Here is a 26401-nt window from a genome sequence, read left to right as displayed (position 1 = left end):
TCTAGTAATGATAACTTAACAAGCCGTTTAACCTATAAAGGGCTCTAAATATAAGCAGTAAGATAATCGCAGTGCTTACAAAGGTACCCCGAAATGTTCCTGTCGGGACAACAGTCAGCACCTCCCATCACTTTTTTTTAAAGTAACAAAAACGCTTATTCACTGCCAAACATGAACTACTTTAGGATGTGTAATGACTGCAGTATAGGATACTGACCTTAATGTTAGGGTTTCGGTGTAGGGAGAGGATTATTCATTGTTTTATTAACAATAATATGCTAGCCAATCAGAGTGCAGTGTTCTGACAGGAGAATTTTGTGTTACCTTTGTAAGCACAGCAAGATAATCGCAGCTAGTATTAAAGACTAATCACAGCTGGTATTAAAAATAAGTTACCTGTCCCTAGACTACCCGCAGCTGTATTGCTTAGGCAACCAACATAGGCCGTTGCAATTCACACTTGTCTCAGCGCACCTGGAAGAAATCTAAGACAGTTAGCAAGCAATTAGTCTAGTAATCTAAGACAGTTAGCAAGTAATTGGTCTAGATATCTAAGACAGTTAGCAAACAATGGTATTGTATTGTACTGAGAAACCATTGGCGTTGCAAGTATCTGATCTATTTCTTTCTTTTTTTCTGAAAAAAAATATTCAAAGTGAATGCAAAATCCATGCAATAAAAACATAAAAACATAAGTGGGATTTAGATTTTTAAAAATCTCATTGAAGTGTGCTGCACGCCAACATCGTTCTAGGGTTAAAGCATTCAGGGGTAGATGTACTAAGATGGGCCAGGCGCAGCGCAAACATACCGCAATTAGCATTTCCGTTGTCACAATTCACAAAGTATACATTTTGTCGTATGTACTAAGAGAAAATATGTTAATGGAAAGAGCCGCAATATACTAATTTAAATATTTGTTGCATCTTCTTAGTAAGATCTCTAGCATTGTTCCGTCTTCATTTGACCTATTTTAATACTGTTATATAAATGAAAGGCATCAGATTCTATAGTGGGGGCTTCACCTTCACCCCTAAAAAGCTTTTCATAGTCATACAGTAGCTCCTCGCTAACCCGGACATGTTTGTCCGACAGAAGGAGGTGTCTGGTTTAAAAACTATACAATAAAATCGCACACACATACATTTATTGTGCTCAATGCATTTTAAATGTACATAAGTGCGCTGAAATAACACTAATGTGTCTTGGGTAGGCTACACATTACATTATGTAAAAATATAAATCTGTACAGTAAAATCAAATGAATACCTAGCACACTTAATTTTTACTTTAGCTGTAGGCTACCAGTAACACAAAATAAATCATTATGCTGCATTGTCATCATTGGTTACTTAATAGCTTAGACAATTAGCACAAAATAGATCACAGTCCTATACAGATTCTCAGAATGAGAGCTGTCTATTGCTCCCAACAAGTCGCTAATAGCATTGTGCTTGCTTAGTACATTTCATCCTAGACTTCCGTACATCTACCCCTCAGTGTGTTGTAGATATGACATCGAGAAACATATCTGCATATCTGTGGAGGATGTGTGCTGCTGTATGTGTTCAAGGTTTAATCTTCATGGGCCCTATTCACAAAAAACAGCCACCTGTATTTTATTCATAAAATGTACTTCATACAAATGTACTTGCTTTTAATAATTTTGTGAAGAACAGCTTTGTGAATAGGGTTGTGTTGTTCTGTTTATTATTTTTAGTAAAATGCAGTTTAGTCCTTTACTTCAGTTAATGTCATCAGAAATAGCCTCATGGCTGTTAAAATAGATTTAAAACCATCTGCCCATAGTCGGCCCGAATGCATTTCATTTAATTAACCATTTTCCATCCCAGTGATTCCAGGCTATATAGGCCATGCTACAATTACATAGGTCCCTTTTTTCATAACACTGCAAAATGGTTTACAAATGATTTTAAATGTTTGTTTTGTCCGTGTTGAGAAAACTGACTGCATGTTATTACTTTTTCAGGTTTCTGCATGTTTGTACTGAGTTTAGTGAAGAAACATTACCGCCTGCAGTTTTATATGGTGTGTATCAGCAATGTAACTTGTGCTAATTATACTAATCTGTTTGAGTTGCATTTACCATTGAGCTCATGGCTTCCTAGATTATAACAGTACCCGCATGGTAAACTTGACAGCTTCATACAGCATTCCTTTAGTCATGTTTAATAGAGTATGAATCTCTTGATTGTGTTACAGAGTACTCTGCAAAGATATTTCCTTTGATAGTGTATCCTATATTTCTTGTGAAATACATTTATCCATACATGTTTTACAGTATTCCCGTTTAAAAGGAATCAATACTTTATGTAATCTGCTTTTACATACAAGTGTCCTGCTTAATATCCTGTTATGTGTTTTCGGAATGATTCTTTATGGCTCTTTCCATTTACATCATTATTTGCCTTGCTTATTAAAGTATTTAATCCAAAAAAAATGCTTCTAGATGACTAATTCGGACTGTTTCTAATTGCATGAAGCAATACCCAATTTAACTGAGCTGTTATCATTATCCAGAGTACACAAAATGAAATGGTCTCTAAAATGTTAAAGATAGATATTGAAATACATTTAAAGCATCTGCTTTGACTGGTATCTGCTTCACCGCTTACGTTTTCTAATGATAGCTGTCGTGATCCATACAATGTGAATAGTCGTTCTCTTCCACATGTCTAACTGGTAGAAGTGATTGGTTCCTGTTCTGTTCCACGCCACCATGTATAACATTTAGTTCTGTTTTATTTTTGGAAATGTGCAGTTTGCTTGGACCCATGTGACCCTGTTAATTGTAGTCTCACAGTCACACCTTGTCATCCAAAACCTGTTTGAAGGACTGATCTGGTGAGATTAAAACCCTTTTCCTGCTAAACCTGTTTTAGATGTATAGTGATGATGACTCAATAGGAAAACAGTAAATGATATACTACTGTATATAAACCCAAATCCTAACCCAAACTTGTTAATACCTGTATGTGTTTGTTTTTCTAACTGTAGAACTATAGTTAGTTCTGTATTCATGCCTGTTCATGTAAAATCCAGCTTGCATGTATGTAGGTTGTGTTCTTTGATTGCTGAATCTGTTGTTTTCCTTCATATAGGTTTATTGTGCCAATCTCTACTGTCATCTGTAATGATATAACAGCTTACATTTGTGGTTTCTTCTTTGGAAGGACACCCTTAATTAAGGTAATATATTTTGATGCTGCTGATGGATCTCATACATTTCATTTAAAGAGTTGTTTTTGAGGTATGTTATCTAATGCTGGATTGGTCCCCAAGTTACATCATTCCTGAAATATTATATTGTATTATTTGTATTTTTTGTTTAGCTAATGTTGAAAAAATAAAACACTAATGTAATGAAAACAATATAATTGTTCCCTGCAAGTGGATAACATTATGATCGCACCTGATAGCCCCATGTGCTGCACTACATTGATTATACAACCCCTGGGCCCAGTTAGTTTGAATAATTGATGTTTTACTGTATATCACTCTTTTAAGGATTGTGTGTCGTGGCTATATATTCAGTAGCAGGTGAATTGCTTGAATATATCGTGGATTTCTCCAGAAATGTTCAACAGATCAATTTCTTTACAGTTATCTCCAAAGAAGACTTGGGAAGGTTTTATTGGAGGATTCTTTTCAACAGTCATGTTTGGATTCATAGTAAGTTAAACAAATGTTGTTCCCTCACTAAGAAAATATACATATGTTATGTAACCAAGCCTCCCAGCTCAGGTTCTTTTGCGCCCTTATAAAGTACTGCCCCAGACACAGAACTGTAATTTTAGCGTGGGTTGTGCACTTTTATTAAGCACATAGACAAACAAAAACCTAACTCCCCTCGGAATACTAATTCAACTTTTGGTTTTCCTAACTAAAGGGTTGGGACAACTAAGCCGTTTTCCCAATATAACCATTCTTTTTAATTGAACCAGGCTGGGCAAAGCCTTCACTGGTTTTCTTCTATGGTAATACTCCCAGCACTTCCTCTCTTCCAGCTCCCTGGAAGCATCTGATAACTAATAACACAACCGGTCTAGCATGAAATGAAGTCACTGACATCTTTATTAACCTGACAAGGCTCAGGTCAATAGCTTTTCCAATCCTTATATGTGGGCTTGCGCCTTTTCAACATTTATTTTTCAGGGTCTCATAAAATACAATCGTAAATCACTCACCTGTAAGAGTGCATATGTGACTAGGTGGCATATGTAACACTCTGTTACTTATACAACAGGTGTGACACTTGTGTTTTCTGAGTAGGTTCTGACCAGCTGAGCTGGTGATGTCCTGTAATTGAGAAGCTGGCATCCCCAGGCTGCATTTGTTCAGTTGCTGGTCAGATAAAAAGAATACATTGAAAATGATCATATTGGATAGCAAAACCCCTGCAACGGGTTGCACAATTAACCGGTTTCGTGAGGTTTCAATAAATAACCCAAGTCTGTTCAAAATACGTTATTCTTAGAGGTGAGTGATTTGTATTTAATGAGCTCTTGACAAGTTAGTGTTCAGAGGGAGCAAGCCTATTTATATTTGATTCTAATTAGTAAACATTTTGTGCACTTGTCCATTCAAGAACTGACCTCTGCGGTGCGATGCCTTGTTTGTAGATGTGTGCTGGTGGCAGCAGAAATAAAATCGATTGCCCTTTATACAAGTCTTTCACCTGAATAATATATATATATATATATATATATATATTTTTCTTTTTCAGTTCGCCTATCTGTTGGCACAGTACAATTACTTTGTGTGCCCTGTGGAATACAGTGAATCAAACAGTTTTCTAATCGATTGTGAACCGTCAGATCTGTTCGTGCTGCAGGACTACACACTTCCTTCAGTGTTGCAAACTGTGCTTAGATGGGTAAGAACATCATTAAATTAATAAGTAACAAGTATTCAAAGTGCTAAGTTTGTCAGTTGAGGTTGACACAAAAGTATGAGTTTGTTTATGCTTTACGATGCTTTGTATTTTTACAGAAAACAGTGAAGATCTATCCATTCCAGATCCACAGCATTGCGCTTTCTACTTTTGCATCGCTTATAGGGCCATTTGGAGGATTCTTTGCAAGTGGATTTAAAAGAGCTTTCAAAATCAAAGTAAGACGAGTATTTTATTATTTGTGCTTCTTGGCTTGTTAAAATATCCTGATTTAGCTCTGATCTTGGACTGCATAACCTTACAAGGTAATCCAAAGTTGGTGCTAATCAGAGTTGGTGAAACCAGAGAAACATGTTATCCAGAGCTTTCGCTAAACACACTAGTTGTAATGAGGTGGGCCTGTGAAGCAGAAACCTTAAGTAACATCTCTTCATGAGGATTATGGTATCTGTACTGATTTCATACACACATTAAAGCTATCATGCAAGTAAGTATGATCACTGTACACAACAACAACATTGGCAGGAGGTAGATTCATAGCATTTATAAGTTCCTTTATACTGTATACCAATACTGTTTGCATAACAGTCGCATGTTTAATACTTGCCTGGTCAAGAAGGTGAAATATAATGAACACTGTTTTAGAAGTGCTACTTTGTTTTCTTTTCATGGTGGTGCACGTCTCCAAATAATATATATATATATATATATATAATATATATATATATATATATATATATATATATATATTCATTCATTAGTGTTACTACAGAGTACTGCAGTCAGATGGGCTAATATGATGAGTTACTATATTATAGTGTCAACCAACCTACAGTCCTGCCCTTGCTAACACCAGGGAGACTTGGTCCTGTGTTTCTGCCTGTTGTAATTGGAGGTTACAGCAAAGGTAGATTATGTGGGACCAAGTTCATACAGTTTAATACTACTGCTACTATGAAAATAGTACAATTATTTGATTTACCATTCAATTTTTTACTTAAAACAAGATTCCATAGTTGAATTATTTACCTGCAGAGGCAGCAGGTGAGTGTATTAATGTATGAATGTAATTTCATATCTGCCTGAAACTGCAGTATATATATTTTCTGGAAACAATAACCAAACTACTTTCTTCTCCAAAATGCAGTGTACAGCTATTGCCAAAAGAGTTACGTCACCTCGAATTTTAGGATTGAGAGATAAAAAAAATAAGAACTATATGAACATCATTATGATTTTGTAGATTCTTTTATTTAACATCATGTAATCAATGAAACAACAAAATGATATTGCAAAAGTATACCGGAAGCCAAAATAGTAGTACAATATTTCATATTAGATTTAGTTTTTGACAATTTGTCAGTTTTTCGTTAAGTATATGGAAAACTACAAAGCAGTATGTAATTCAATATTTTATCGTAACATTATTCAGCAGATTTCATTTGACTTTATGAAGCAAAATGAGTTAATTCTATAAGGTGACCCAAAACCTTTGGCCCGTAGCTGTGCATGTCATCCAGAAATGTTCCAGACCAAGACTCCTAAAAAGCAGTAGTAACCTGGCCAGCAACAGCATGACTGCATTGACAGAGTTGTCTATTACATCTATTAAAATTAGGTTGCTTTAACACAGCATTGTAGGAATATCAGTTTGAACACCATCTGCTGGTGCAAGACTGCAATATAACAGCAATTTACAAAAACCCAGGATGGAAAGGGTACAGAATAACTTTTAGTATTTATACTAAAAGCAAAATCTATAGTTAATTGTGCATTTCAAAATGGTTTAATCAATCTGCTTTACAACCTAATAAATCCTTCTCCCCCCCCCCCCCCTCCCCAATAGGATTTTGCAGACACAATTCCTGGTCATGGTGGGATCATGGATCGATTTGACTGCCAGTACTTAGTGGCAACATTTGTCCATGTTTACCTCACCAGCTTCATCAGGTAAAAAAATGCATACCTATTAATAATACTTTAGTAATGCAATAATACATTAAGGAAACTAAATCTGTTTCTCCTGGATAACAATAAAGGAGGCATCCTCACTTGTTTCTTTGTAATGCAGAAACTGGAGTTCTGTGAGTAAGTTTAATATGGCAGTTTGTACTCTAGTTCTAAGAGGGTTATTCCAGTGTAGGACTATGTTGCAACCAGATTCTAAATATAATTGTTTCCAAGTGCAGTGCACACAGCACTTTAGTTTGCAATAGTTATGTTTGTGTATCAGTTACAGATGTAGCTTTTAGCTGATCAGTACTGTAGATGTGCTCATTTATTTATTTCCTTTTTTAGGGGACCCAACCCTAGTAAAGTGTTACAGCAGCTTTTGGTTCTGCAGCCAGAACAACAACTAAGCATCTTCAACACATTGAAATCCCACCTAACAGAAACAGGAATGATCCCGCCTGCAATCAGGGGGCTGTAAGACTGTAAGACAAACCGAACGCTACGGCATCTCCACAATAAAAAAGGACCTGCAGACTAAGACCGTCCTGCTGTAGCTTCATACCATTGCAGATTAGGATTTTAAGAAGACTGCTTATTCTCTAACATTACTGTGAAACACTAGTACTTTGACATCAAGAGTTCAAATGGGCAGCCGTCATGCTACTGTGAGTGTTGCATGAAAGAGTAAGCAATGGGAGACTACACTGGTGCCTGTGATGAAGACTTTAAAAGCAATGTCAAAATATTGCTGAGTGTGTAAAATGCTTTGTTCATATTCAGATATTCTGCTGAATCAAATTTATGAAGGAAGGAATGGTACAAAGTATTAGTCTTTCCTACAGAAGGTAAACTTCATCTGAATGTGGAGGTAAAGTACATGGACCCTTTTACTCTATTTACATTGAACTGAACAAAACTTATTTGGTTATAATAGGAAGTCTGATTTTAAACATTTATTACTATTTATTGAATATTACTAAGTGAAGATGCATCAGACAGTTTGCAATAACCTTAATGTTCGCTCAGATAGGTACTGTATCTTTATTTGTCCATCACACAGTAAGGGTAAAGGATACTGTAGAACATACTGGGGGTCTACTTCAAATGTTGTAGTTAAGCAGCTGAGTTCTTCTCCAGCAGCATCATAGCAATAGATATATACAATGTATAGTACAGGCCCAAGTATATCAAATAAATACATAGAAATGATATACCTATATGTATATATGACTCATTTAATAAATATATATATTTGCAAATGTATTTAGGACAAAGGTGAATGGTATTGTTTTTAATTTGACTGTGTATGTAGCATGTATAAAACTTCGATACAAAAGGAAGATGTACAATACTAGTGATCCAGTTACTGCAGTAAAGCATCTGCAAGGAGTTTGTAGTAGTGCGTCACTGTAGATTTAATTGCAGTTTACTGAGATTGCACTGTGACCTGTGTGTTTACAATCCAGTAGGAAATGGGAAAGGAAACCAAATCATTTTGCAATTCAAGTGTGTTACTGCTTTAACCCAGACACTCTGTAAAATAAGTAAATACTGAGTGTTGCTTCCAGAATGAGCAAACCATGGGATTTGTTAGAAATATGTGCTGACTATCATAGTAACAACTATCGAGGATATTGGTTAGGTTTGGTCTCTCCTGAATGTTCTTCACCGTTTTTTGTTTTTTTTTCTTTAATAATTTTAAAGCGTCTCATAAAGAATAAACATTAAACAATAGCTATGTCTGAGATTGGTATACAAATAAAGTATGTCAAACTCACCAGCAGTTCTCCCTGTACTGTTCTCTTGATTGGAAAGTTAAGTTCGCATTATCTGCACAGTCTGCGTTTTTGCAAGTAAATGAAGATGGAATATATTGATAATCACTCATTTTGTGGCAGTAGAGAATACCTGTACAATGCAGAACCATTTCAAATCAGATAAAGTTTATGTCCATAGTCTTACAGTCAAACCTGCTTACAACAACTGCTTAAGTTTTAAATAGACAGGTGCATCACAGGTCTTTATTACTTGGCTGTATTTTGGTTTTCAAATTAAAAAGAGCAGTCAAATATTGCTTGCTAGAAATTTGACTATTTCAGTTCCACCAATTGTGTTTTTTTAGGAGTTTATCTAGGTAAACTGAATTTTCTAAAGACTTTTTCAGCAAGGTGCACTGGATTCACAAGCATATGCTGCAGCTAATTAGTAAATACCTGTGTTTAACCAAGACATTTGCAGTATTGTAGTTTCATATTGGTAGACAATTTCTGATTTGTAATTACCTTAGGCATATGATCCATGTGTTGTCCAAAGAAATAAAAGCCTCCACATTACTTCTAACTGAAATCGAGGGTCCTAGACAACAAACTAAACAACAAGCTTCATTATCAAAATTTGTAATCATTCACACACCGAAAAAAATGTGTGTGTGTGTGTGTGTGTGTGTGTGTGTATATGTCCTTCTGGGTTAAGTACATACATGCACAGTAGGTGTGATTTAGGTGCTAGAATAGTGTCTCTAAGAATTACACATATTGAGCTAAATTCTCAAAGCTATTTACTCCAAATCGGCATTAGCACATTTTTTCAGAAAGGAGAAATAGACCCAATAAAGTTACCAAACCAGATAGAAACAACTAAGACTTTTTACTTAAGAACTTGTTAAGAGTCATACGTTGTTTCTTGTTCATTTTAGAATTACATTTTGGTGTTTGGTTTTTTCCCCTTCAGAAAAAGATTGTGCTAATGATGATTTAGGATTAAATAGCTTTGAGAACCTAGCCCTTGTGCTTTGGGTGGTGTTGTACTGGACAGGAGTAATGTATTTTGCTGATGACTCTTAGTGGTATAGCATGCATTGTTTAGTTTTCATCATTTGTAGTTGTACTGTAGCTTGTTAAGTTTGGGAGGTTAATGGTTAAGACTGCTCCGTGGATATGGTAATGATTCTAGGGTGTACAGTATTTCATGTCACACAAGAACTGTTCTGTGCAATGTATTTTCAGCTGTTCTGTGCAATGTATTTTCAGCTGTTCTGTGCAATGTATTTTGAACTGTTCTGTGCAATGTATTTTGACACTGCTATACCCTAACACTTCTTTGTTAAATCTGTCATATATATTTTGTCATCAGCTGCTTGTCATACCCTGGGTGATCACATTATTTATATTTTATTGTGACTCATTTAAGACTGTTTTTTCGTTTTCTCTATATTTTAAGATTGGTCTCATAGTAAGACCTTTAGTATTGCACAATCCAGACATCCTTTTCATACGAGCACAATCAATCTGAAGATGCCTTTTTTATTTTTGTGGCAGCGCTTATAGAAAATAATGACAATAAGAGTTGTTTTAATTATCCCTTCAAGTTCTTAACTGAAGAAGCACAACTGTACTGTTTTATTTTTTTAAATGTATTTATTTATTTGCTTTTGAAGAACTAATTAAAATACATGTCCCTTAAAATATCCCTTGATATGTAATTCTTGCATATTACAAATAGGGTGCAAAATATAGAGCCATTGGGTGGGAGTAGCCTGGTTTTAAATCCTCTCTTTCACCACTTCAACATGACCTAGCTACAGGCAAGGTAACTGTCAAACCCTTCTGCTAACAATATGTGGCAAGGACAGTATAAAACACAAATACAGTCAAACAGTTTATAGAAACTGTTTTTATTAAATACAATGTAGGGAAACTTTTAGCTTAGTACACCTTACAAGGTAGCTTGCAATAACAATCAAATGTTAAATGTACTAATTGTTGCCCCAAAACTAATTTTGGTGGGTTTTTTTAACACTCAAATTATTTAAATACCTCTTATATATGTGGAGCAGTGTGATTAACGCCTCTCTCTCCCAGGACTTGTGAAATGTGTCTCAAGTTTGGGGGGGGGGGGGGGGGGGGGGGGGGGATGAATATGAGTTCTGCGTTCTTTACCATTTTATTAAATTATTCAAGCTTGATCTGCAAGACAAGAAAGTCCCCAAGGGCTAGCCCTTGATTTTAAACTAATGAGTGAGTTGGAAACATAATAACACCAAATGTATTATTACAAATATGTGACATGATCTTTGAGATTCATCTGCTTTTATTGTTGCATTAAGGAAAGTGACCTGTGTTGGAAACTGTGAGAACACACTGTAACCTGTTTATTGCATTTGAATGTTGTAAATCTGATTTGACTACTGCTTGAAATATTGTAACATTTAAACTTGACATATACACAATATTAAAGAAAACAAGTTTTATTTTTATACTGTATTTCTAGCAATTAAAAAATAAATAAAAAATTAATTAGGGTTATTGATAGCTGTCCTAGTAAACATGTTTATGGAAATGTGTTATTTAAGGGAGTTTGTTCATTTCATAAAACAAAAAAATACAGATGGTTTAGTGCCCAGGTGGCAAATGACTTCTAACAAAACGTAGAATCTCAATAATATGTAGGCATTGTACCATTTAAAATAGCCACCAACACACCAACTGTGGCCACAATTGTCATTTAGATTTATTTAGAAGCTTTAAAATGGGGTAAATTGAGTAAAATAATAATAAAGAATATTTTAAAAAGTCAAATTGACAGTCTGTGTTTTTGTTTGTATTTTTCATTTAGATTATAATTTATAAAAATGGTGTTTTCTTGTGCACTATTTGCTGTAATTTCCCATGAATGTGTCTCGCCTGTTATGAATCTCGTTCACTTTTTTCTGCTTGATACATTAAGAATTGTTTTGTGCAGCCTGTCCGAGGATGGATGCTGATTTCAAAATCAGTGCTGAAACTTTGTCTGCTGGACAGTTACAGCTTATGGATGATATGCATGTGGTGTGAAGTTAACAACTATCTAATATGACTTTTCTAATGTACATGGGTTTTAAGTTTCACTTTGGAAACATGTTTTCCTCCTACAATGCATACAGTCGGGAGTGCTGTTTCGCGTCTTGGCTGTGGGAAGTTGCCGTCTTCCCTGGGGATTCCAATTGGGGCGCTGCTGCGGTTAGGGAGACAAAAGGGCAGGGACTGTTTCTCCTCATCATGCTACAGCGGACCCTGCCGGCCAGGCACCTAGTGAGCTCAGGTGGACACTTACAGAGCTGGCCTGTTTCCTCCAGAGGCCGGTAGCTCGCTGACATACACTCTGGCTTGGTCGTGGGATCAGAGGGGGGAATTGCTGCAGTGAGAGTAAAAAATAAATGGACATTCTAAAATAAAAAAAGTTTTAAAGTAAGCATATCCCCCAGAGGACTTGTTATTATTATTATTTATTTCTTAGCAGACGCCCTTATCCTACAATTACCCATTTATACAGTTGGGTTTTTACTGGAGCAATCTAGGTAAAGTACATTGCTCAAGGGTACAGCAGCAGTGTCCCACACCTGGGATTGAACCAGCGACCCTCCGGTCAAGAGTCCAGAGCCCTAACCACTACTCCACACTCGAACTCGATGCATATTCTAGTTATTGCTTAAATCCAGTTGGTTTTGACCTCTGACCAGTTTAAAGGTACTGACACCGTTCTTCACTGGGACTACCATGCACAAAATGAAGAAATGAGTCAAGACTAAGCAGCAACAAGAACAGCTTTATTCAGCAATGGGTTGTAGGCCATGACTTGGAATAATGATAGATATTTCTATTGATTCTTGCATCACTCACCTGGAAAAGAAAATAATTTGATTAATGTTTACTTTTCAAAGCAAGAATGTCTGATACATACAAATCCTTGCACACTACAATAAATTATTTGAGCAATCAATATCATGAGCTTCATCCAGAGCAAGTACAGAACAGCATATCACACAATAAGAAATGGCCATGCATAGTTACAGGAACACCAGGTAAAGGATTACCAAGACACCAATGAGCCAATGATGCATCTTTAACATCATTAAATATGTACAAATTCAAACAATCGGTTAGCAAGACAGTCTTTATTATCCCAACCTGTCAGAATGCAGGTTGGTGTCTTCAACGACAAGCAAAGTGGTAATGGCAGACCAGGGCTGTAAAATCCTTAGACATAGTTCTGCCAAAATAGGCTTCAAGACTTCAAGTCAAGCTATTTGTCAAATACTTCTTTCCTTCAGTATTTCTATGTAACTCACATTTAATTTCATACTCTGGCTTTAAAGTTTACCTCGTCAGACTTAAATTACTTAACTATGCCTTTTGCAGTGATTTCCCGTATCAGTGCGTACACTCGTGACTCTACATTTACTATGCTTTTCACTAGCAGAAAAAAGTAGAAAAAACTACTTACGGAGAATATGAAACTCATCTGCAGACTCACAGAACCCTGCAAATGCAAGGAGATTGTGTTGTTATCGAATGTTACAACAGGAGGGCCCGTATCAGTTGAGTGGTGAAGGGAGAAAATGAAGATCTGATCTGCAAACCATTTAATGTTGACTATAGACTGGTAAAGAGGAGCTTATTATTGTAATGTAGTCCTTTTCTGAACACCATACAATTGTGGGGAACCTCATCCCAAGAGTACCCAGTTACAAAGGTCATCTTCTCACCATATTTGGGGAAGTAGTAGATAAAGTCCTCTCCAATGTTTTGTTTAAGGACGGCCTCTTGAAATTTATCAATAATGTTGTCAGGGATGTCAGAAGATCTCCCTAGGCAAGAAGAAACACAGGGTTGTTATTAGCCTGTAATGATGCTGCTATGAGGCTATTTTCATCGGCCTTGCCATTTACTGTAAACACTGACCTTTAGATTCTCAACAACACACCATACTCCTTATCTGCAGGATCCCTGAACTTGTTTTCTGTTGAATACTATACTTGTAAATGAAACAAGTATAGCGGTATTAAAAAGCACTAAGATCAGATAGAGTGCTAATGGTTATTAAAGAAGAGTACATCAAGTAACTACAAGTCGTGATGTCCAAAGATATTTGGCAGGTTTCACAAACATTGATTACCACTAATCTTGGTCTACTGCTTATCGGGGCCTGTGAAACCAGCAGCTTGTATTTATTCAGAATTCTATATGCCAGTGTTAATATGGAAAATATACCCACCATAGAGCTTGACAGTGATTTTGCGGCGTTGTTGATAGTACAGGATAGCATAACTCTGGTAGTCCGTTTCACCAACAACAATATCAACATCATTTCCAGAGCCACGGCCTGAACACAAAGGACAAGATTTAACAAACTTCTCTGCACTTACTTTGACCCATTAGCAAGCTATTAGACTCCTGGGCAGATTCACTGCTGTAATCGAAATTATAGCTCATTTGGCAGCTACAATTTAAAGTGAAACTCAACTGTAGCTGATGTTTATTCCACTTCCATTGCAGTTTAAGAGCTGATGTTAAGATGTGGTACACGAGAGACTTGTTCAATGATGGACTGACATTAAAACTGTCTCCGGGTGTCAGAGTTAAAGCCCTGGAGTGATTGACACAAACCTTTTAGGAGGAGCCTGCCATTGGTCTTTGTTGAGCAGTACTCCTGCCGAATGTCCCAGCACTGCAGATCCCTGAACAGAACAAAGAAGGGAGTTGAATCAGCTTGTAGATTTAGCTACAGCCATGACTGCTTCAACCTGCATTATCCTAAGTGTAGCTTTCCTGGCTGTTAATGTCCCTCCCTTCCCCTCTCAAGGTACTCACAGTTTCCTCAGTGTGCTCACATCTAGGGCGATCTTCTGGGTGGAGGAGCGGCTCAGCACCACGCTGGTTCCTTCAACCCGGAAGTTATTTTCTCTCAAATATTCGCACTTGGAGGCCACACCGATGAGGAACCACTTCCCTGTGAGCTGAAGAGAAGGGGGAGTGAAGGAAGGGCTGGCTGGTTATCAGGTACACTGCGGGGCAGATTGGTTTGGCAGTCACAGCACCTCTGTCAACAAGATCATGTACTGGAAGGCTTACTCAGTAATCCAGGTAAAAGTATCCTTGGGCCCTGTAACTGTAGCTCAGGACACTACCTGTATCTGGCGAGTCTATCAGACATTTTAGAATGTCTGTGTCAAGACAATCAGTGATCCCCATTGGACAATCTCAATGTACAGAAAGCCATCACAGAATATTCAATAAGTACTGCTACACAAAACTTTACAATTTTTTTTTGAGAAAAAAAACATTTGACAGAAACAGGTCTTGAAACTTTGCTGAAGCCCTTCGCACAGTCCTGGGTTTGGGAACTCCCCTTGTTTAGGTATCTTATTGAAATAACCAGGCACAGGAGGCCCTGGTAAATCTGCTCTGAATCAACTGATTGCACTTCTTATCACAGCATGAACAAGTCTCACCTGTGAGTCTGTAGGTCTACCTGCAGGAGCCACAGTTCACTTAACATTAAAATCCTGGCATCTGATCATTTCAATAATACACCGAATTGAGGGTAATTCTGAAACCTGTGGCTGGGTGCAGATCTAGGGGGAATTGCAAGCCCTGTAAAAGCAAGCTTTTTGACTTGATCCGTTCTGGTGCTCAGTCTCGCCTTTCTTTTTTCCAGGTGCTGCCTGGAAATATTGATTGACATCTTTTAGCCAGCTCTGAGAAATAGACAAGGAGGTAGATTCAATGAGATGGAGGAGGGGAGGAATCCATAGCTTGGCACACACTGAATACCATTGGTAACTGCTATTGATTGAAAGTTGACAAGAATGTGTGAGTTACCTCCTTAGTCCAAAGTTTGGTGAAGGTAGCAAGTGTGAGGAATCATTACTCAACGGTTAACCAATCAAACTGTGTCATTTTTATGAGCTGTGTGATCTTCTGTAAGTATCTCCTGCATCAGAAATGCCGAGTATAAATGACAAAAACTATTGTGAACTGTAAAAGTAAAAAAATAAGGGATTGTATCCTACAAACAGGCAATAGTACAAGTCCAAGGCTATTAACTGGCATAGGTTTTAAGCTTCTAGCTTTTCAATTTCAAGAGCTACAGTCCTCTAAACATCACAAAATCAAAGATTTGACTCTAATGTGTTGCCATTACTCCCCAAGTAACTGAGTATTTGATTTCAGTACCCCAGACAAACAAAGCTGGCTGAGCGCAGGACAGTGGCCCTGAATCCTGAATACAGATATTATTAGACTTGCCTGGTCCAGGTTGAAGTTCTTCTGAATGGGGATTTTGTCAATGGGATTCTCCTTTATAGTGTTCTTTCTGGGTCCAGCAGAGTGTACCCCTGAGAGATGCAGCCCATGCAGGGCTGCGAGAAGGAAACACAGCCAGAGTCTGTCCATTGCTCTGCCTCTGCCTGTCCTTTCCTTAGGTAGTGTGGCTGGATGTAATGTGCTGCTTATATGAACTTTATCTGTCCCTGGCCTTTCCAGGGCAAACAACCCTGCCTGTTTACAAACTTTCAGGTTGATGATTAAACTAAACCAGTTTACTGGAAGTTATCCTTTTCATTTCCCTAGAATAGTTTACATGCTACATACCCTATCGAGCATGATACCAAAGATATCAAAATCACATATTTACAAATTAATATTATAATATGTATAGTGTAGGTCCAAACTGAGTTTTGCTCTGGCAGCATCCGGATTATTTCTGTATTTTAAATTGATTTTTATCAAATAAGATTAGATGGCAATCAAAGGTTGCCTTGGCTGCATCCATATTTATATATACATATTTACTGTATTTTTTATTTTCTCTTATTTGAATTTACTACTGACTGCATTGTATCTTATAACTGCTCTTATCTGTAATGTGATATTTTGTAACAACTGTAAGTCGCCCTGGATAAGGGCGTCGGCTAAGAAATAAATAATAATCCCATAAAGCTGCTGAAGAGAGTGGGCTGTGCAATGAAATTTCCTTTTCATAAAATCCATGATTGCCTAGAAATTCGGTATTGAATCTCCAGTATCAGTATTTTAGTATAGCTGTACACATATACACCATGCAGGGAGCTGGTAGATACAGACAGTTGTCAGCTTGTTTTCTGCTTGCACTTTATAATGAATGCAACATACACACAGACACATACTTTCCAGCACACCAGTCTTATTCTTTATATTTGCATGTTCACCAAAATTAGTAAACTCAAACCACACAGCCTGGAGTTGCAAAAAGCCTGGAATTCAGGATTCTTTTCAGTGAACTCAATGCCATGCAATTCTGATGAACCAGGGGTGCAAATCATTTTGAAAACTGGTGCTAAACTGTTCTGAAAGTTTAGTACTGGAGAGCATACTGGTGCTATCAAACCCACTCTAATCAAGCCCCCTTTCTCAACTTCCCACACGACACAAACCTTCTCTCTGTGTATGTGGATAAGTGGGCGGGTCATGTGAGTAATAGGGACCCAATGAGAAATCTATCATAATCTATGGTTGCTAAGGAATAAAAAACAAATGATTAACATGTCTGCTGGCAGAATTTAATGTTGCTGGTGCTATATGAGGTACCCTGGTGCTAGAATCTAGCTCCATTGCACCCAGTTTACACCCTTGTGAACACACTATTACTAAGAGGAAATGCCAGTGATAGCTGAAAGCACGACACAGGTCACAAGTGCAGGAAACTGTTTTTAAAAGAGCTGTGGCAGGTTTATGTCCCAAAGTTATTTTCAAATGTTTATATGTAATAAAATAAACTAAGTAAAGTTATTTGATGAACATATTGACAGTAAGAATTTCTATAGCACTATTGCTGCACTGATGTGTGTGTGTATGATGAATGTATTTTCAGTTAAATGTTGTGTTCCTGTCCAGTTATGGTAGTCTGATGCAGGCCTGTCAGTCATTGAACTGCACAGTCCAGCACGGCCTTCAGGAATTACATTGCATAGGCCAGCACTACCTTTATATATTAAACTGCACAGTCCAGAGGACACCCTGGAGACGAGTGACAGCTCCCCAGAGTAATGACTTCAACACAGCTCCATAAGTTGTGCAAGAAAAACACTTTATTTGCTACATATTTACACTCTGCACACTTTTTACATGTTAGATTTCAATATAAGAAATAAAAACTGCAATACACTTCTCAAGATATGCCAGAATAGAGTATATATTTTATTTGTAATTACTTTTTTTACAATGGGTACCACCCAGCAATCCCTCTGATCAGTCAGTCGAAACTGGTTTGAGGCTCTGAGGCTCTGTGGCACTAAAACTGCTGGTTCCTGCCTGGCCCTTGTGGCTGCCTGTTAGCCATGTGCATGAGCCACAGCAGGAAGTCACTGGCAGCACTGCCCATCAGCGTCATGTTCTTTTCTGTGGAAGTGCGTCTCTTATTACTGTCCTCGTCCAGGCAGATGGAGTCCAGCATGCAGCTCTCTAGAGTGACAACAACACAATTAGTATTGGAAGTGAGGGCTCTGTAAATGTTGATGGTTTTTAGTGATCATGACTGGCAAAAGACACACATGATGACTTCTCGGTTATTTAAGCTGCCCCACAAACCCCAGAAAAGCTTTTTCAATACACTGATAGGAATATTTCTGTGGCAGTTTTTTTCAGAGGACACTTTTTTATATGTTTGATGTATCCTAAATTAACAAAAGAACAGGACATAGATATTATCAAGACAGATCTTTCATTTTCTCATTTTAGATGTGTAACTGCATTGAAAACAAAACGTGGCAATGTAAAAAAGGTCTCAGCTACTCATGAACACATTAAAATCCATAGACAGCTATAAATGCTTAAATGCTACACCTGTCTAAAAATACAACTTGCATGCATCTAAACCTCATTTCTGCAGTCCACTAACAAAAAAATAAGATGACTGCAAACACTACTAGGGTTTCATTTACTGTATATATAAGATGCTTAAATCCTCATAACTAATTGAAAGATCGGTTTAAAAGTAAACACTGGGTCTATCCTTGAATGGAACATTATGCTCCAAAATCTTAGCCTCACCTTCATCACAGCAGATGCCGGGTGCAGCGCAGCGGCCCCCCTCCTCGACCCCACACACTCTCCCTCCAGCCTCACACGGAGATGGCAGGGAATTCTCCTCCAGACAGCGCTCAGTCTCCGGGGTACCAACGTAACATCCCAGCTCCTCCCCGCAGCAAATACTGGGGCCAAAGCAGCGGCCCCTGTTCCCAGGACCACACGCCATGCACTGAGGAGAGAGGGAGAATTTACAATAACACACAGAGAGGGGAGAGTTTACAATAACACACAGCCATGTACTGAGGAGAGAGGGAGAGTTTACAATAACACACAGAGGAGAGATGGGAGAGTTTGCAATAACACACAGAGAGGGGAGAGTTTACAATAACACACTGAGGAGAGAGGGGAGAGTTAACAATAACACACAGCCATGCACTGAGGAGAGAGGAAGAGTTTACAATAACACACAGAGAGGGGAGAGTTAACAATAACACACAGCCATGCACTGAGGAGAGAGGAAGAGTTTACAATAACACACAGAGAGGGGAGAGTTAACAATAACACACAGCCATGTACTGAGGAGAGAGGGAGAGTTTACAATAACACAAAGCCATGCCATGCACCAAGGAGAGAGGAGAGAGTTTACAATAACACACAGCCATGCACTGAGGAGAGAGGGGATATTATAAGATATTATTTTCTTATCGGAAGTATATGTAATCACTGAGCAATGAGAAATGTGTGTGAGAATGGATGATTTTAAATGTATATTTGTCTAGTTTTTGTTTCCCAGGTCCCTCTTGAAAGCAAGCTGGCTGTGCCAACTTAACAAGGTTTTCCTAATGTGTGTAAAATTTTAAAATAAAATGAAATACTAAACAGGTTGTTTTCCCAGTTCATAAGATATAATGGGGCGCTAAAAAGATTTTTATTTTAAAGTATGTTTTGTTCTGCTAAAGTATTAGAATGAGCCATTGGGTTACATGTATGTCTTTGTAATTATGTATTATTTTCATTTATGTAAGTATATCAGAAGTATAATGTATTATCCACAGTTGTGTTGCTGTTTTTCAGCATTTGAAAGTTCCAGAATTATTATGTATACACAAATTATATTCCAGTGAACTGCATGGTTGCTCCGAACATTTGTATTGCACTTGACTCAGTAGAAGAGATTTAGCATGAGGGAAGGAAGGATTTGGAGGTGACACAAAGTTCTTTCAGCAATTAAAAAAAAAAGTTACTAAACAACTAGAAACATTATTGGGTGGTCTCCTTGTTGAGACAGCTGTGGAGTTAGGTAGGGACCCGTAGTTTCTGATTAAACCTCATGGGAAGATTACATAAAATATATATATAAAGCACCGTTTTGCTTTGCTTTTTCAATAAAACATGTTTAATATTTAATATTAGCACTGGGATAAATACTTCATGATGTCCCCATATCTATAAAACGGAAGTATGTTAACAACTACTTAGTAGGACCCTTTTCAAAGTTTATCGCTGTGTTTTTGCAGTTTCTTGCAGTTTTTACGGTTATACTATGCATTTATCATAGTTTGCCACGAGACAAACCGTTATTTCCTTGGTTTCCATCATATGTTAAAAAGAGTATAACCCGAAAGTTCGTCCTTAGAATAAGTAACATATATTATAATTACTTACAAACTGAAAACAAGATACGATCATCACACCTTCATATCAGTCACTGGCTTAAATTTCATGGAAATGCATTCAGCCGTTTTGAAATATTATTGATACAGTAACAGGCGGGAGATGTGATGCTTTCCAATTCCCCGCTCGCTTTAGTGATTTCTTACAAGCGCGAGAAGGTATCCAAGAAGATCAGCGGGAAGGCACATATCTGCATACAAAACAGGGTTCGAGTTACCCAGACAAACCAAGAATGTAGTTATGTGCTTTAAAATGTCATATATTTCACTTCTATCCACACCATAAAAACACTGTAGTTTTAGCTGGTCCGTTTTACTACAACTGCGTCCCTTCAAGCGTAGCGTAAATCTCACAAATCCACACATAAAAAAGTAGGGCCGATTTTTTTTTTTTTTTAAATTGACTTTTGTCCAAGGTTCTGATCATCACTTTTTCTCTACCTTTTAGTCAAACAAACCTGACAGAGGGGTCTGCTTTATGTTTTCTTCTTTTTTTTTTCGTTTTTGAAATCATTTTTTTACAATTAGGCTGTTTAACGTGGTGTTTTCTTAAACATTGTATTTTTACATCAGGTGTTCTAAAAACAAAGTTTTTTCTAAAATCAATTAAACATGAATAAAAATAGAAATAAACTCGCAGTGTTAATTTATTTTCTCCACCTAACTTGTTTCTCACATGCTTTTGTCTTTCTTTCGCTGAAGCAAAACCTAGTCAAACGGGACCATTGCAGAACATTCGAGTCTTGGTGAAATTAAAAATGTAATACCGCACTCAAATCCATTACCGGTACTATCCCTGGCTCTGAACACAGTTCTACTCAGACAGTGCATTTGCACTCTTCATGAATCTGATGAGAAAAGGCGCACTCAACACTCCTCTATCCAAACTGGCAACCGGATTGCGCATCGGTACTTACCTGCCTGGCGCCGGCGTCCAGAAACGATCGCTTCCCACCCCTCGGGCAGTTCTGGATATAACAGGCGGAGGACAAAGCGAGAAGACCCAGGAGGCACAGGGGCAAGGCGGACTCGGGCATGGCGACAGGTCCAAAATCTTCTGTCTTTGCACTCGGTTCCTTTGAGCTCTTTAGCTACTGGCGACTGTGTTGCTTCATGTCTTGCCTACCTATTTATACAACGCTTTATGTATTCTTTTTTTCAACGTCACCATAATTGTTTCTCCTTTACCCCCCACCTTTGTGTTCTTGTGCATTTAAACTAAGTGAGTCATTGCTCAGTTACGTACCGTCTAATGCCACAATACAAAATAATTACTTCCAGCGTTTGTGTTGTGTGTATTAATCATGAACAAAACATCTCACCACAAGGCAACGGCATTCAAAGCCTGAAGGACACCGATAATAAAAAGGACAGCTTTACTTGGTCCAGCATAGCGTCTGAAGTGATCATCTCCTTCCCAATACAATAATGGAATTAACAATCTCCTTTGTGTAGAACAAATTTAGCAATAATAAATAATAATAATAAAAAACCATCAGCGCAAAAAAGGAATAGAGAACGAAATGTACACAATGTCTTACTTATATTTTTCAAACATTTCTTCAAAGGTCGTGTCAGATATATTTGTATGTACAACCCCTTTAACATTGTCCCAACGGCAGTTTGCATCTGTATTTGCATCAGCTATAAAAAAAAAACAAAAAACAGTTTGCTGACTTTTATGAAGTTACGCTGTCCAAGGTGCTGATCATCACTTTTTCTCTACGTTTTAATCGAACAAACCTGACAGAGGGGTCTGCTTTATGTTTGTTTTCGTTTTTTTAAATCCAGTTTTTACAATTAGGTATGTTTAACACTGTCAGGTGTTCTAAAATCAATTAAACGTCAATAAAAATAGAAATAAACTCGCAATGTTAATTTAATTTCGGCACCTAACTTGTTTCTCACATGCTTTTTTTTCTTTCGCTGAAGCAAAACCTAATCAATGAGCATGTGTCCTTTAAAAAACTGCGACCAATGCAGAATACTGGTGTCTTGATGTAATTAAAAATGTAATACCTCAGTCAAATCCTTTACCTATACTATGAAGTTCTAACAGCAAGCCCTGGCTCTGAACACAGTTCTACGCAGGCAGTGCATTTGTATTTTAAATTCAGGTTTTACTCTTAAGGAATCTGAAGAGAAAAGGCTCTCTGAACAGGCCCCTATCCAAACTGGCAACCGGACTGTGTGTGCATTGGTATTTACCTGCCTGCGCCGCCGTCCAGAAACGATCGCTTCCCTGCCCTATTCTTATTTGTCTATTACCACCGTACACATTTACTGTGATAAACTTTTCTAACGATATACACACACTCGATGAGTTTTTGGCTATTAGTTTAAAGTCTCCCATATCCTGCTAGCTCTGAACTCTATTGAACCTCTATGCGCTATTCTGGAGAGGTGTCTACACTACAGATCTCCGAATGTAGGTTTTCCTCTAAAGGCACTGTAGTCGGTTGTCATTGGGAAATGGTCGATACAGTGATTACACCTTGACTAACTAACTCCAAACAGCACCGCCTCAGTTGCCTTGGGATATTGACAGTATTAAGGCAGAGTTCAATTCTTACTTTCTGGCAGTCAATCGACACATGTGGAGTGCACTCAATAATTACTATAGAACATGAATTGTTCATCTAATTTCCTTTCAGCTGGATGTACGCACAAGGAAGGGTTAAAATAACTGTGGGCTTTCAACCTAATATTGTTTGATAGAAAATACATAATTTTAAGTCAGTCCACGCAAACACAAACACAAGTTTGCAGAATCACTGCTGGTTGTTTAGAATTAAACTCGAGGTGCACAGCAGGCAGGGGTCTCACCCAGCAGACGTGAAATGAATATGCAGTTCAGGATAAACCACCTAATAAATGCGTCAACAGCCTTGATTGGATTAGATCTGTTTAGTAGACAAATGCCATGAAACTTGTTTAAACTGCATGTTTATCAGGAATAGAGAAGCATGCTGTAGACTGGCAACATCCCTCTTAGTTTAAAGAAATACTTTATACTGCCATGTGTAGATACTCAGAGCAATTACCTTTAGCATGTTTTAATTGACAGGTGTTACTGACCCTGTACTGATCCAGGTACTGATCCAGGTACTGACCCTGTACTGATCCAGTTACTCACCAGCCTTTCAAACTCTTCATCACTGGAAGTCCTGGTTCAAAACCAACTCAGGTTTAAAATGCAAAGAGTCTGTTGGCTCAAGTGGACATGAACACTAAATCTGCATCATATAAAAAATGAACACAGTGTGACACATTTACTCCACTTTAAAGGAGAACCGTTACTATGCTCATCATGATAAACAGAGCAGTCTTAAGAAGAGGTGACGCTGAGCTGCAGATGTAAACCTGGAGGCATGCAGGAGGGAATTCCTGACCCCACGGCTGCTCCAAAGAAGCACTGCTGACCAAGCTGCAAGGAATAATTGCTGAGGAGACCCCTGATCCAAGAGCTTTGTGTGCTGAGAGGAACACATTCTTATTTTAATTACATTTCGAGGTAGAAACCTCACCAGGTAACCCTTGAAACGGGATTTGTAATCCCGATGGTTTTGTTTTTTTCATTTTTTTCCTGGATTAATAACGTTAGTGAACAGAGCCATCATATTTTATTGTGATATCGATTCTGACACTTCTACCCAAGTAACCAGTATCTATGGACCTTAATGTAAAATTCAGAGTTGGGACCCTTTAGAGTAGCTGAAAGGCTCAATTTAGAAGATTTTTTTTTTCCAAAGAGCAAAACCACTATAGTAACTAAATAATGACACCTTGTATGAATGGGTTCCATCAACTTACATTTTTTTGTATCATTATTTAATATATTATTTTTTTTTAATCTTTTTTTTTGTTGCAAGTGAATATTCCTGATTTTACAAAGTCTAACAGAAGGAAGGAGGCAGGTGCCTGTGAACTGAGCATTGAGACTCAAAATCTCTCCCCTACAAAAATGACTCCCCACCTAAATTTCACTTTTCTCTGCCTGGCTCAAGGTCAGGAGCACAAATGAATCTATAATCAATATTTTCCATCTTTCAGATCACTTAAGTTATTTAAGCAATTACTCTCTGCCCATTCATGTCTCATTTCCTGACCTCTCGCAGGCTAGATATCCGGGAGCTCTACATGAATACTAATCAGAAAGAAACTGAGAGGGGGAGAGAAGAGGAGAGGAAGGCAGAAGGGGGAGAGAGGAGTGGAGAGAAAGACAAAAAGGGAGGGAACGAGAGGAGTGAAGAAGAGATTAATAGAGATAGAGGGGGTTGTGAAATAAAAAGGGGTAATGTAAGTGAACAGGATGAGTGCTTAGATGAAAGGAGGAAGAGAAGGTATGAAGAAGATGCAGAGAGAGGGAGATAAGTGTGATTGACATTTCCAGTCGAGTCGACTCTCGTTGAACAGACCCTGCTCAAATAAGTAAGAACTGAAGTAATATGTGCCATACAAGAAAACAACATGTGTAGTGTCATGTTTCTGACACGATCCCAAAAATCAATAATAAAAAGTGGCCCCCCAGTGGCTGATCTGGAGTGCAGGGTGAGTCCTGCGACCGGGAGCTCGCAGGTTCCAATCCTGTTCATGTAGAGTTCAACACCTTGCCTGGGATTACACAGGGAGTGCTGCATTGGCCTCTCCATAGAGAGGTAAACCGGATCATCACAGCACCCCCTACTGGTCAGTGGCCAGATAAGATCAGGCAGGGTCAGTAGTTTGGCAACATTTATTATCTAAGTTCACTGACAATATTGACATGAAAGCAGGAGAATAGGATGCTTGTTATTCCTCAATCTTCCTGATCAGTATATGGATAGTAGTGCTGAGGCAACATGGGTAAAAAATTAAAACAATACAGTTTATACAAATCTGGGAACAGATTCCAGACAGTAAATGTTTTTTTGTTACTTTAATAGAGGTATGCTCTCACCAAGTTACTTGATGACCTGAGCTTCACTATACATTTGCTGAAACAAATACACATTTGGTTGGCAGCAATATCTAAATATCTAACATGTATTCATACATGTCACAAGAGAGACATTTCACAGTCTGGAGCTTGAGCAGCATTTGAAATACAAATCAGCATTTTCCAAAACAATTTTGAAACATGTTCTGTCATATTTTTTATGTATTTACTGCTTCATAAAACTAATTGGACTGAATATTTATGAACGATCTATACCACTGATGAATATGTATTTATTTTAAACTCCAGTGATGTTGTGACATTTCTGAAAATCTGTAATGTTGACCTATTTATACCGTTATGGGAAAAAGTTTTGCATCACCCTGTAGAATTATTAATTTTGCTTCATAAAGTCGAATGAAACCTGCTGAATAATGTCAGTTTAACATATTGAATATCATACCGCTTTACAGTTCTCCATATTCTTAATTAAAAACTGACAAAATGTAAAAATGTGACATTTCAAAATCTAATATGAAATACTGTACTACTATTATGGCTTTTACGATATCATTTTGTAGTTCCTTTGATTACATTAAATAAAATACCTAAATTATGTTCATATATATATATATTTGTTTTTAATCTGCTATCTGGAATGTCGTGGAACACACAGTCACAACCTCTAACAAATCACATGCCAGAAGCCAAGGTTTGATGTTTGACCCACTTCAAAATTTAGATGATCAAAACCAGCATCAAGAGAATGAAAGGAACAACATCCAGGACCCTATAAACAGTGCTGGCCAGGCAACAAAAAGAAGGGAGGTCATGACTGTAGGGGACTCCATACTGAGAAACACAGCAAGTTCAGTGTGCAGTATGGACCCCCTTACTACAACAGTGTGCTGCCTTCCTGAGAACGTGGACAGGCTCCTAGAATGAACGGAGATGACCCGGTAGTATTTGTCCACATCGGTACAAACAACACTGGAAGAGACAGATCAAGATCCCTGCAAAACAAATTCAGAGAGCTAGGAAGATTAAAAGACAAGAGCAAAATTGTGGTATTTTCTGGGATACTGCCGGCATTTTGCAAAGGACCAATACGACAACT

At 37.7% G+C, this 26401-nt stretch overlaps 3 protein-coding genes across 3 annotated transcripts in view; 1 reads left to right on the top strand and 2 right to left on the bottom strand.

Annotated features, from left to right (window-relative positions):
* The window catches only part of LOC117403731 (phosphatidate cytidylyltransferase 1-like), a 29717-nt gene extending 19385 nt beyond the window's left edge, over nucleotides 1–10332 (top strand). Inside the window, exons 6-13 of the mRNA XM_058989627.1 lie at nucleotides 1991–2049; nucleotides 2783–2865; nucleotides 3123–3210; nucleotides 3625–3693; nucleotides 4748–4897; nucleotides 5014–5133; nucleotides 6762–6865; nucleotides 7214–10332. Coding sequence (XP_058845610.1) covers nucleotides 1991–2049; nucleotides 2783–2865; nucleotides 3123–3210; nucleotides 3625–3693; nucleotides 4748–4897; nucleotides 5014–5133; nucleotides 6762–6865; nucleotides 7214–7346 — 806 coding nt within the window. The 3' untranslated portion in view covers nucleotides 7347–10332. The remainder of the gene's footprint in view (nucleotides 1–1990; nucleotides 2050–2782; nucleotides 2866–3122; nucleotides 3211–3624; nucleotides 3694–4747; nucleotides 4898–5013; nucleotides 5134–6761; nucleotides 6866–7213) is intronic.
* Nucleotides 10333–12431: 2099 nt separating this feature from the next.
* Nucleotides 12432–16134, bottom strand: LOC117973674 (complement component C8 gamma chain-like). Its single transcript, XM_034926698.2, has 7 exons — nucleotides 15934–16134; nucleotides 14497–14642; nucleotides 14293–14363; nucleotides 13901–14008; nucleotides 13392–13493; nucleotides 13130–13165; nucleotides 12432–12525 (listed from the first exon to the last, which is right to left on the bottom strand). Exons 1-7 carry the CDS (start codon nucleotides 16078–16080, stop codon nucleotides 12518–12520), a joined length of 618 nt encoding a protein of 205 aa, XP_034782589.2. The 5' UTR covers nucleotides 16081–16134; the 3' UTR covers nucleotides 12432–12517.
* Nucleotides 16135–17737: 1603 nt separating this feature from the next.
* Nucleotides 17738–21491, bottom strand: LOC117403773 (vasotocin-neurophysin VT-like). The gene is made up of 3 exons (XM_034006178.3): nucleotides 21284–21491; nucleotides 18715–18922; nucleotides 17738–18126 (listed from the first exon to the last, which is right to left on the bottom strand). Exons 1-3 carry the CDS (start codon nucleotides 21401–21403, stop codon nucleotides 17957–17959), a joined length of 498 nt encoding a protein of 165 aa, XP_033862069.2. The 5' UTR covers nucleotides 21404–21491; the 3' UTR covers nucleotides 17738–17956.
* Nucleotides 21492–26401: the final 4910 nt, after the last annotated feature.

This window comes from Acipenser ruthenus, chromosome 2 (genome assembly GCF_902713425.1).
Source record: "Acipenser ruthenus chromosome 2, fAciRut3.2 maternal haplotype, whole genome shotgun sequence".
In the NCBI taxonomy this organism is placed as follows: Eukaryota; Metazoa; Chordata; class Actinopteri; order Acipenseriformes; family Acipenseridae; genus Acipenser; species Acipenser ruthenus.
The sequence above is the reverse complement of the archived record's forward strand: the minus strand, read 5'-3'. Positions and strand labels throughout refer to the sequence as shown.